The sequence below is a fragment of the Dipodomys spectabilis genome, unplaced genomic scaffold (assembly GCF_019054845.1).
Source record: "Dipodomys spectabilis isolate Male_0828 unplaced genomic scaffold, ASM1905484v1 ptg000183l, whole genome shotgun sequence".
In the NCBI taxonomy this organism is placed as follows: Eukaryota; Metazoa; Chordata; class Mammalia; order Rodentia; family Heteromyidae; genus Dipodomys; species Dipodomys spectabilis.
In genome coordinates this window covers 2,644,773-2,656,547 of record NW_024870860.1, presented here as the reverse complement: position 1 = coordinate 2,656,547, position 11,775 = coordinate 2,644,773, and the positions used below count along the sequence as shown (strand labels likewise).

Sequence of the window (11,775 nt, the reverse complement as noted above, 5' to 3'; positions counted from 1 at the left end):
TGTTGATAGTAGCTCGGGACCTACCGTCCTGAGGACAGACATAGAAATCCTGTTCGGCTAATTGTTTTCTTTTGTGATGTGAACAGCAGCCGACATCATCACGGGTTGAAAGCGAAAGATCGGGGCAGCCTGAGGGAATGTTAGTAGAATAGGAATCAGGTATATCCCAGCCTCCTGAAGTTACTCCGGCCACTAATTGGCAAACATCAGGAGTAAGGTCCGGCCACCAAGTTCCCCAGGGATGGTCCCCAGAGCTAATCTGCCAAATTGTATCTGCAGTACCAGATATGATCTGCCAAGTTTGTTGTATGGGCTGATGTGGGTTGGGAGAAGTGAGGCACAATTGAGATAGCAAAAGACAAAAGAGGAGAATCATGTTCGAGTAAATCTTATCTTCAGGGGGTTTTGAGTGCGCTGTATTTTCCAGGCTGGGGTCTCTGAGGTTTCCTCCGGGGCCCGGGCCGCCTTGACGTGGGAAGCGTGGATCCAGGTGGCAATTCCGTCTACCTTTACAGCCGTAGGAGTGGTGAGGAGGACGATGTACGGGCCTTTCCACCGGGGTTCCAAATTCTTTGTCTGGTGACGGCGGACCCACACGGAATCTCCTATCTGGAAGCGATGAGGCACGACGGGGTGGCTCTGGTGATCTTGGTATATTGCCACCAGAGGTTTCCAGACTTCCCGCTGGACGATCTGGAGTGCCTGTAAGTGAGCTTGCAAAGAGGGGCTATTAGCAAAGTCAGAGATGTTTGGGTCAAAGAAGTTAACAGCAGGTGGGGGGGCTCCATACAGAATTTCAAAAGGGGTGAGGCCATGGGGGCCTGAGGTATTGCGGGCGCGATAAAGGGCTAGGGGTAGGAGGAACACCCAGTCCTTCATGCCAGTTGCAAGCGTTAATTTAGTTAAAGTCTCCTTAATTGTTCTATTCATTCTTTCTACCTGTCCTGAACTCTGGGGTCTGTAAGCACAATGTAATTTCCAATCAATCCCCAGCAGTTTGGCCACCAGCTGACTTACCTGGGAGACGAACGCGGGCCCATTGACAGTCCCTAGTACCTGTGGCATACCGTACCGGGGAAAAATTTCCTCCATTAGTTTCTTGGTTACCACTCTGGAGGTTTCTTGTTTGGTAGGGAAGGCTTCCACCCAGCCTGAAAATGTGTCCACGAACACTAGGAGGTACTTGTATCCATACATTCCAGGTTTTATTTCTGTGAAGTCGATCTCCCAGTGGGTCCCCGGTCGTTGTCCCCGTACCCGCACTCCTAGTCCTACCTTAGTCTTTCCGGCGCTGACACGTGCACATATTGTGCACTGATCTGTCACCAATTGTAAACTGTCCTCTTTTCCCAGGAGATACCTTAGTCCCTCTTCTCGATCAAGGAGGGTCTTCATTTTTCGGTTGCTGAGATGGGTTAATTTGTGGAGGCGGTCTATCATCTGGTGAGTCCACTTTCTTGGCCAAACTATTTTTTCATTATAAGTCCAAATTTCATTTTCGGGGTTAAAGGTGGCCCCCATTTTCTTTAGGTCGTTCATGTCCTCTGGGCTGTAAGGGAGTGGACTGAGTCTTTTTGTCTGGGGCTTAGCCGCTACTGGAAGGACCGGGGTTTTTAGAGTCCCTCTTAGCGCTGCTTCTCGGGCGGCTTTATCAGCCAGTCGATTGCCTCTTGCTTCCGGGGTCTGTCCTTTTTGGTGTCCCGGACAATGCATAATGCTCAGTTTTTGGGGCAGGAACAAGGCCTCAAGCAGGCCCAAGATTTCAGGCTTGTTTTTAACTTCCTTGCCCTCTGAGGTCAGTAAGCCCCGCCTGCGATAGATCTCACCATGTACATGAGCGGTGGCGAAGGCATAGCGACTATGGCCTTTAGCCATCTTGAGTGCGTGGGTTAGGGCGATCAGCTCGGCGCGCTGTGCTGATGTTCCAGGCGGAAGTTCCTCGGCCCAAACTACCTCAGTTTCGGTGGTAACAGCGGCTCCGGCCTTCCGCTCCCCATTGTCCAAGAAGCTGCTCCCATCTGTGTACCAGGTGAAATCGGCATCTCGGAGAGGCTGGTCGGTCAAGTCGGGTCTAGTTCCATGTACTTCGGCCAGGATCTGCAAGCAGTCATGGGGTTCCGCCTCCCCCGGTTGTGGTAGCAGGGTGGCTGGGCTTAAAGTCACTATAGGCCCGAACTGTATTCTGTCTTTATCTAGAAGCATGGCTTGGTAGTGTGTCATGCGGGCGTTAGAAAGCCAGCGGTCTGGTGGCTGTTTGACCAGGGCCTCTATGGCATGTGGGGCCAGAATAATAAGCGGCTGTCCCAGTGTGAGCTTACCCGAGTCTTTTACCAGAACTGCAATCGCCGCTACCATCCGCAAGCATGGGGGCCAACCGGAAGCAACCGGATCCAGCTTTTTGGAAAGATAAGCCACAGGGCGTCTCCAGGGTCCCAGCTTCTGGGTCAGGATTCCTTTTGCGTACCCTTGTCTCTCATCTACGAATAGCTCAAAAGGTTTGGTTAAGTCTGGCAACCTTAAGGCCGGGGAGTGTAAAAGGGCCTCCTTGATGTTTTGGAAGGCCTTTTGTTGAGTCTCTCCCCAGGCGAACAGCGTCCCTGGTTTTGTCAGCGGGTACAGAGGGGCGGCCATCTCTGCAAAGCCGGGGATCCATAGACGGCAAAATCCAGCTGTACCCAGAAACTCCCGCAGTTGTTTTGGACTCTGGGGTGGGGCAATATTCATAATTGCCCGTTTGCGAGACTCAGTCAGCCATCTCTGCCCATCCTTGATCTGGTATCCTAAATATGTGACCTGCTTCTGGCAAATTTGCGCCTTTTTTGCGGAGGCCCTGTATCCTATGGTACCCAGGGCCTGCAAGAGGTCTTCAGTCCCTGATATACAGTCCTCCTGCGTCTGGGCTGCCAGTAACAGATCATCTACATACTGGAGCAATATTAAGGTTGGATGTTGAATTCTAAAGTCGGCTAGGTCCCGATGTAACGCCTCATCAAATAGTGTAGGGCTGTTTTTAAATCCCTGGGGTAACCTAGTCCAAGTCAATTGCCCTGATACTCCCAATTCTGGATCTTTCCATTCGAAGGCAAAAATGAGCTGACTACTAGGGTGGATCCGCAAACAAAAAAAACGCGTCCTTTAGATCCAGAACGGTGTACCAGACGTGAGTAGGGGGCAGTCCACTTAGTAGGTTGTATGGATTAGGGACCGTGGGGTGGATGTCCTCGACCCGCTTATTGACTTCTCTCAAGTCCTGTACTGGTCTATAGTCTTGAGTTCCCGGCTTTTTGACTTGGAGGAGCGGGGTATTCCAAGGAGACTGGCAGGGAGTTAGTATTCCTTGGTCTAGCAGTCGCTTTATGTGAGGGCGAATTCCCCGGTGGGCTTCTTGGGACAACGGGTATTGCTTTATGGATATAGGCGAGGCAGCAGCTTTTAGTAGAATAACTAAAGGAGCCTGGTGGACGGCTAAGCCCATACCTCCCGTCTCAGCCCAAGCTTGTGGGAATTTTTGCACCCAGGGGTGTATATACGGGTCTTCTTTGCTCTTTTCTTGTTCATACAACCTGTACTCATCCTCTATCCCGAGAGTTAGTACGTGCAATGACTGTCCTTTGGGTCCAGTAATGTGTGCCCCAGTTTCTTCGAAATGAATTTGTGCCCTCAGTTTAGTAAGCAAGTCTCTTCCCAGTAGGGGATAGGGGCAGTCGGGAACATGCAAGAAAGTATGCGTCACCTTACCGGTAGCCAACTGTACCTTACGGTCGGTGGTCCATCGGTACCGCTTCCCTCCAGTGGCTCCTTGGACCCAGGCTGATCGGTTACTCAGAGGTCCGGAGGTTGTGGTCAGCACCGAGTGTTGGGCCCCCGTGTCCACCAGGAAGGTGACGGGTTGCCCCCCAACTTCCAGAGTTATCCTAGGCTCGGGGGGGGGCTCCTGGCCTGGACCCCCCTAGTCGTCTAAGGTGAGCAGGGATGTCTGAGGTCTTGGTCTTTGAGGTCTCCTGGGATTCTTTGGGCAGTCTCTCGCCCAATGCCCCTTTTCTTTACAGTATGCACATTGATCTTTTTCTATTTGGGTACCTCGGCGGTCTCCCTTCTGTCTATCCTGTTTCTGTCCTGTCACTATGGTGGCCAGTAACTTACTCATTTCTTTAGTTCTTTTACGGTCACGTGCACTCTCCCTTTCTTCTGCTTCCTTTCTAACCCTTTCCTCCTTCTCTTCTGGAGTTTCTCTTTTATTATAAATACGTTCGGCTTCCTTGAGCAAGTCGTGTAGGGATAGTGTCTGGAGATTTTCCTGCCTTTCTAATTTCTTTCTGATATCTGGAGCTGACTGCCAAATGAAAGACATGGCGACATTTGTAGCCTGTCCCGCATCCTCAGGGTCATAAGGAGTGTAAATGCAGTACGCCTCCTTAAGACGTTCAAGGAAAGCCAAGGGCGATTCTTCTCCTTTCTGAACTATCTGCTTAACCTGAGCCAAATTGGTGGGACGCCGAGCGGCCCCATGGAGACCCGCTAATAGCAACTGGCGATAAAGGCGTAGGTGGTTCCTACCTTCAGGTGTATTGAAGTCCCAGTTTGGCTGTTCCAAGGGAAAAGCAGCGTTTATCTCATTGGGTAGTTGAGTGGGACGCCCATTTTCTCCGGGGACGTTTTTCCTTGCTTCGAGAAAAACGCGTTGTTTTTCCTCAGTAGTCAGCAGTACCTGTAATAGCTGTTGGCAATCATCCCAAGTGGGTTGATGAGTTACCAAGATAGATTCAATTAAAGAAGTTAATTTGGAGGGATCTTGGCTAAAGGGAGGATTATTATTTTTCCAGTTATACAAGTCGGAGGCTGAGAAAGGCCAGTACTGTAGCTGCCCACCCAACCCCGCGCGCAAGGGGAAGGCTCGAGAGGTGGTGGCAGAGTCTGTGGCCTGCTCTCGGCGTTCTCGGAGCCGGCCAGCTATTGGGGATGGTGCGGGGTCGGCGGGTGGTTGAGGAGCGGCAGCTTCCGCTCCCGGAGGTTGGGGAGCGGCCCCTTGATAGGGTGGCGGATCCTCGGTCAGTAAGTCCAGCAGGACGTCTTCCCCCGGTGGTAAAACCTTCGGGGCAGTAGGCCTGTCCTTTTCTGGAGCCTGCTTTTTATTTTCTAAAGGAACAAGGGCTGGGTAAAGTGAAGTATGTGGAGGGGGATGGGGAGTTGGGGAAGGAAGGAGTGGGAGAGAAAGCTGGGGGGCAGATGGGATGGTTAAGGGGGTAGGGACTTTGAGGTTTAGGGCGAATAAAAAGGGCTTAATCCAAGGGGGAGGGTCTAAAACAAGAGCCTCCCAGGTAACAATATAAGGGACCTGGTCCGGGTGTCCATGTGGTCCCGGGTCCATTATTTTGGCCTTAACCTGCAAAACAATAGTCAAGTTAAAGGTTCCTTCTCGTGGCCAATCAACATTGAAGGTGGGCCATTCTGATGAACAGAAGGTCGTCCATTTTCTCTTCCGGATTTCTACCGAAAGATTGCTGGCTGTGACTTGAACATCCTTCCAGTGCTGTAAAGTAAGGCTAAGGGGGGTTGTGACAGTTTGTCCGATAGTGAATCTCAAAGCAGACACAAACAAAATAAAACAAACACAGACTACACTTATTTTTCGCTGCGCGGTTTCGGCAGCAAACCGAAAGTAGAAATCAAATGGAGACTGTGTTGAGAGTCTGGATCTCTCGTCTCCCAAATGAACCACGCGTCCAAAAGGACCGGGTTCCAGAAAACAAATGGGCCACTTTTTCAGACCCCAAACCCCTCCAGGACATCTCCTGGGGGCTGCGGTTGGGAGTACGAGCCCGTCAGCTCCTCCTCGGGTCCGCCAAAGTCAAACGAGCACGGCCGACTGACAGAATCGCAAGCGCACAGTAATTGACAACACAACTTAACTACAGACAACACACAGACGCTGGCCAGCTTACCTCCCAGAAATGGGTCAGTGGTCCCTGGGTAGGGGGGTCTCGATCCCGGACGAGCCCCCAGATGTAAGACCCCCGGTGATCTGGGCGCCTTTCAATCTGAAGAGACCCTCTCCCAAGGAACAGCGAGACCACTTGTGCGGATGCAATCAGCAAGAGGTTTATTCAGGCATGCCCAGGCTCCCAGATACACACGACCTCAAGATCCACAAGGTTTGGGTCGGTGGCTGGGAACCTGCTTTTACACGGGTACCCGGGGCGACAAAGTCTATCGGGAGACTTGCGCGCCGGGGCACATGAAAGCATCCCTTTTTATGGACAGCTGGAAGCAGGGTAACAGAAGCGAGATGCCTGGTTACAGGTTGTTACAGGGTGTTGATTGGCTAATTTTGAGTCAGGCGAGCGGGTTAGGCAAGGTCAGTGGAGCTTAGCTGACATGTCTGTACTTGCCCCACAGGGGGTTGACTCAGTGGAGCTTGTTGACATGTCTGTACTTGCCCCACAGGGGGTTGACTCAGTGGAGCTTGTTGTTAACGGCCTGGCCACAACATTCTGCCTCACCCTCTTTTGTTTTTTTTTTTTTTTTACATAGTTTCGCAGGGCAGGGACAGCACAGCACTTTTTCTGGGGTATCCAGTGGGCTAGCATTAACTGGGGTCTTTCATTACAAAGACACATTGCTTAAGTCACCATTTTGATGACTGAAAAGAAACCATGCTGCAATCTCATTATATGGCAATTTTCTGGTTTAAAATTCTTTTAGATTAAAAATTGATGGGGGAGAATGAACATTCTATATTCAATTTTATATTTTCATAATTATTTTAATATACTTTCCAATATTATATAATTTTAAAACATTACTACTTACTTAGTTTTAGGATTTCTAAATTGGCCAGAGTAAAAGTTCTATTCATTCACAATATTAAGACCATAGAGGGTCCATTATGTTCAAGTGAGACATTTTAAGCTTTTTCTTTGTGGTCCTTAAAGGTTGTGCTGGGGAATCAAGTCCAGTGCTTTATGTGCCTTAGTCTACCGCGTGCCTGAGCCTGATGTGACCTGTGGTTTTACTTTCACTCAACTGGAATAGAGAAAAATTTCACTAAGAAGGAAAAATTACTTGGCTACTTTCTCCAATATCTCTCGCATACATAAAGTAATATAATTTTATAGTGACAGAAAATGGTGTTCCTATTAGCAGTAACTGTTTATTTTTTTAGCCCCACTCTTCACTAAGTCTTGCACCTTTCCAATTCCCTCTTTCCATAAAACATGATTAGATCCACTGGAAAACCACTTCCAGTCAGCCTCCTCCTTAAAAAGTCAAAACTTAACTAACATACCACCTGGTAGTCCCGCTATAAATTTTCAAAGGCCTGACTGCAATCAGACTCCTTCCTGAAAGCACTCCTTTGCTACAGGGAAAGCCTTCTTCCACTCCACCCCGTCCTGCAATCCCTGCTCTGCACCACCAGAAACCAAGATACAGCCATATCTCCTCCTTCTATATCCTGCTTTGCTGCACCAAGAACCCCGCCTACATCAGGCTCCTCCCTCGAATCCTCAATTCATCCACCAGATACCGGGCCCATAACTACTCTAGTCCTTCATAGTCCCATTGCTCCCATATCCTAGTACCTCCAAGCTCCTCCTTTCCCTTTCTTACCCCACCCACAACTAGCCTTCTCCCACAAGCCCATCCTCGTTTCATCAGAAACTTCCCCCATAACTAGCCTACTTCTAAATGGCCTAACCTCGCAAACACAGCCTTGGACCTACTTCTTCCCACAAAGCCCATAATGCTATACCAAAAAACCTCCACTTCCCTATAACTGCCCTTGAAGCCACACCTTGCTTGGCTAGAAGCTTCTCACATAGCCCATCTCCTGCCTGGAAAGCCAGCCCTGCTCCAACACAAGCCTCTGAAAAGATGACTTTCAACTCATCTCTCTAATGAATAATTTTGGAGTTGCTTGCCTTACTATGTATCAGAGATTTTTGTAACAGAAATTCTCTACCAGAATCCATTTTGAATTTCCTTCTTCCACTAAAGTGACCTTTGGAAAAGATTGAAGTAAGATTACACAGGTGAAATGCCAGAAATAAAAACGTATTTGAGAACATAACAAAATAATGATGAAGATCCCATTCAATGGGCTTGAAATTTTCTAACAAAAGGAACTTAAGAATATTTAACTGCAGACTTTGTGAAGACTAGAAGACAAAAATACAATAAATGTCCTGTTATACCATGGTTCTGAAAACAAAACAAAACCAAGGAAAGACAACATAATGAGACAGAAGGGAATGAGGAACTTGTACATAGAATGAAAAACATACACAGAATCAGGTAAAAATAATTTTGGTCGCAAAATTTTGTGACCAAAATTATTTTTATTATATATATATATTTCATTGTAAATTATATACATATATATATAATATATATATATATCATTGTAAATATTGTACTTTCCTAACCTGTGACTTAATATAGGTCTCAGCAGGGATCTGCCCAGGTAATTGTGTAGTTAGTCAATTTCATCATTGCAAGATCATCAGGATGGTAAACTCCCACACACCTTAACATACCTGCAGCAACACTAGACATACACTCCTATTGGTCCAACAGAATAAGGCAGACATGTATTTTACCAAAGCTTTGTAAGTGGTATTTTACCGAAGCTTTGTATGCTATGGTTTATTCAGGCGTGATACAAAATGTCTCTGCCCAGAATTAAATGATGCCATTTATAGCTAAAATGATTTAGGGTCATTATTAACATCTAATGCATGCTGAGGTTTTTATTTATACCTCTCCTTTTCCCTTTCTTTTTCCTCCCTTCTTTCTTTTCTTTTTCTTTCTTTCTTTCTATTTTTTTGGCCGGGGGAGTCTAGTCGTGAGGACTGAACTCTGGGCTTGGGTGCTGTCCCTCAGCTCTACAGCTCAAAGCTAGTGCTCTCCCAATTGAGCCACAGAGCCACTTCCGGCTTTTTTTTTTTTTTGCTTATGTTGTGCTGAGGAATGGAAACCAAGACCTCATGCATGCAAGGCAAGCGTTCTACCACTAAGCCACCTTCCCAGCCCCTTTTCCTTTCTGTTTTCTTTCTTTCTTTCTTTCTTTCTTTCTTTCTTTCTTTCTTTCTTTCTTTCTTTCTTTCTTTCGTCCTTTCTTTCGTCCTTTCTTTCTTTCTTTCGTCCTTTCTTTCGTCCTTTCTTTCTTTCTTTCGTCCTTTCTTTCTTTCTTACATTATTTCTTCCCTTTTATTTCCTCTTTTAGGAAATGAGTATGAATTTAGATATTTTGTTTGTTGAACAAGTATTCTACCATTAGAACATCCTTTTTCGATTTATTTACTTTCTCATAGGTTTTCAATTTTGCTGAGGGCTTAACAGAGGCTAAGTTCCTCACTTCTGTCTGCCAAGTAGCTGGGATCACAAATGCATTCCAACATGCCAGGCTTTAGGATGATATGAGACTCTTAGTACTTTCCTTGCATATTGGTCCTGAAATGTGATCTTCTCAAATTTTACCTCAATTAGTGATGTGAGTTCCAGTAGGCTTCTCTGTCAATATATATCATCTAAATGAATTATTGAAAGCAATTTCATTTTAATCTCTTTTTCTTTGCCAGTCCAGGGACTATTACAGTTTTATTTATATACAGTTTTTGTGTATATGTGCACATTAGCTTTAAAATATTACATTTTGACCAGTTTTTATTTTTTTAATTTTTCTTGGTTATGGGGCTTGAATTCTGGATCTAGGCGTTGTTCCTGAGCTCTTCAGATCAAGGCTATCACTTTACCACTTGAGCCACAGTGCCACTTCCTGTTTTCTGGTGGTTAATTGGAGGTAAGAATGTCATGGATTTCCTGTAAGGGGTAGCTATGAACTACCATCCTTAGATCTCAGCTACTGAGTAGCTAGGGTTAGAGGCATGAGCCACTGTCACACAGCTAAATTGTTACTTATTTTAAGTTCTATGATATAGTTGAGGGAGTATAATTATTGTGTAGAAAGGTAACTTTCAAGTGATCTCTCTAAATAATTTCAGAGTTTCATTTTCATAATATTTATTTCAGTGATTAATGATAGAAGCTCCCAAAGTAACAAAATGATCCTTCATATTCTCCTTCCCATGGGTACTATTGGAAGAGAATGAGTGAGATCTCAGTCTAAGATAATGTGTACTTGAAATTATAAAAAATTAGTTTGATGATACATAAAGAGCCAGTTAACACAACATGCTTTTCATTTTCTAAAGAAAGGAATGTCATACAAGTATGTTTATTGCCAGGCTTTTTCATCTGAAAAACAAAGAAAAAACAATATCATGAAAAAGCTGAAAGGGATCAGCAACCGTGTAACCGTCATATAGCATTGGAGACTTTAAGACATGAATTGGTTCAGGTAAAATAATAATCTGGGAAAGGTATATGTGAACTAAATTTATTCATTGTAATTTTTTATTTTTAATTATTATGTTGCTTGATATATAAATACATACATGTATATATATGTATGTATGTATACATGTAGTATATATATATATATATACACATATATATATATATATATATACATGTATATTTATATATATCAACCCTGCAACACCACTGCACATGCAAACTTATGTGTTCATCATTGTAAGCTAGAACTGTGTTTTACCAAGGATTTATATATAGTGTGTTATTTTTTCATTTAGGCTTGACACAAAATGTGTTTGCCCCTAGAAATAAGTGATGGCATTTATAACTACAATAATTTAGTGTAAATGTTTACATTAAACACATGCTCAGTATGAGTTGTTCTTTGTTTCTTTTCTTATTTTATCTTTAGGAAGTTGATTTGAGTTTAGATTTTGTGTTTGCCAGACAGGTATTCCACCACTGGAGTCATTCCAGCAATCCTTTCTTGTTTTTAAGTTACTGTACTCATAGAGTAGCAATTTTTGCACCCATCCCAAAAAGCAGGGATCATGATTGCATTCCAATATCCCTACCTTGTAGGTTGATATGGGTGATACTTTCCTTCCTAGATGCATTCAGAACAGTGATCCTCTCAAATTCTATCACTTTAGTTAATGGTGTGAGCTCCAGTTCTGCCTAACTCTAGATGATATTATGGAAATAAATGATTACAGATAATTTGATTTAATCATTGGCTAATATAGGTGATTTGATATTAAAATATATGGTAAGTTTGAAAATAAGAAAAAGAAAAAAGAAAGAAAGCGAAAGATAGAAAGAAAGAAAATTATTGAGAATGAATTTTTTGGAGTCAGGAATCACATGGCAGAGGTACTACCTGTATTGTGTATTAGGTTTGCCCCAGGCCATGCAGACCCTTTGCACACACCTTCCCACTTCTTGACTAAGTTTCCACCCTTTGTTATCTAGGTATTTGGCACACCTGGAGGCAGCCACCTCTCCCTCCTGCTAAGTCACAACCAGGTCAGCCTCTTGTCACACTTTCCATCAAACCAGAGGTGAGTCCCAGGTCTTAAAGTCACATCTAGATCCAGTGTGGCCAGAATTTTCCCCCACCTGGCCACACCTCATCCCTAGATAAGTCCTCGCCCAAGGTTGGGTCACCCCATTTTTTGTACATGCCTTTCTACCATGTATGGCATGGGCAGCAGTTCAGTAAATAAACTACTTACCTGACTGAATACCGTGTGGTGTTCTCTTCATTAACTACTTAATGAAATTCGCCTAATTAACATGCTTTACACTTAAGAATTTCTAGTATGAATCTATGGATACTTTTGTGACACATGTGAGTTCTGTATCTACAAAACATATGTACATACTCATCATTTAACAATA

General features: G+C 44.8%; 1 protein-coding gene across 1 annotated transcript; it reads right to left on the bottom strand.

Annotated features, from left to right (window-relative positions):
* Window positions 1-372: 372 nt before the first annotated feature.
* On the bottom strand, window positions 373-7,740 carry LOC122121080. Its single transcript, XM_042695284.1, is given in 3 exon segments — window positions 373-3,126; window positions 3,128-5,579; window positions 7,697-7,740. Coding segments are annotated over 3 exon segments (5,250 nt in total).
* Window positions 7,741-11,775: the final 4,035 nt, after the last annotated feature.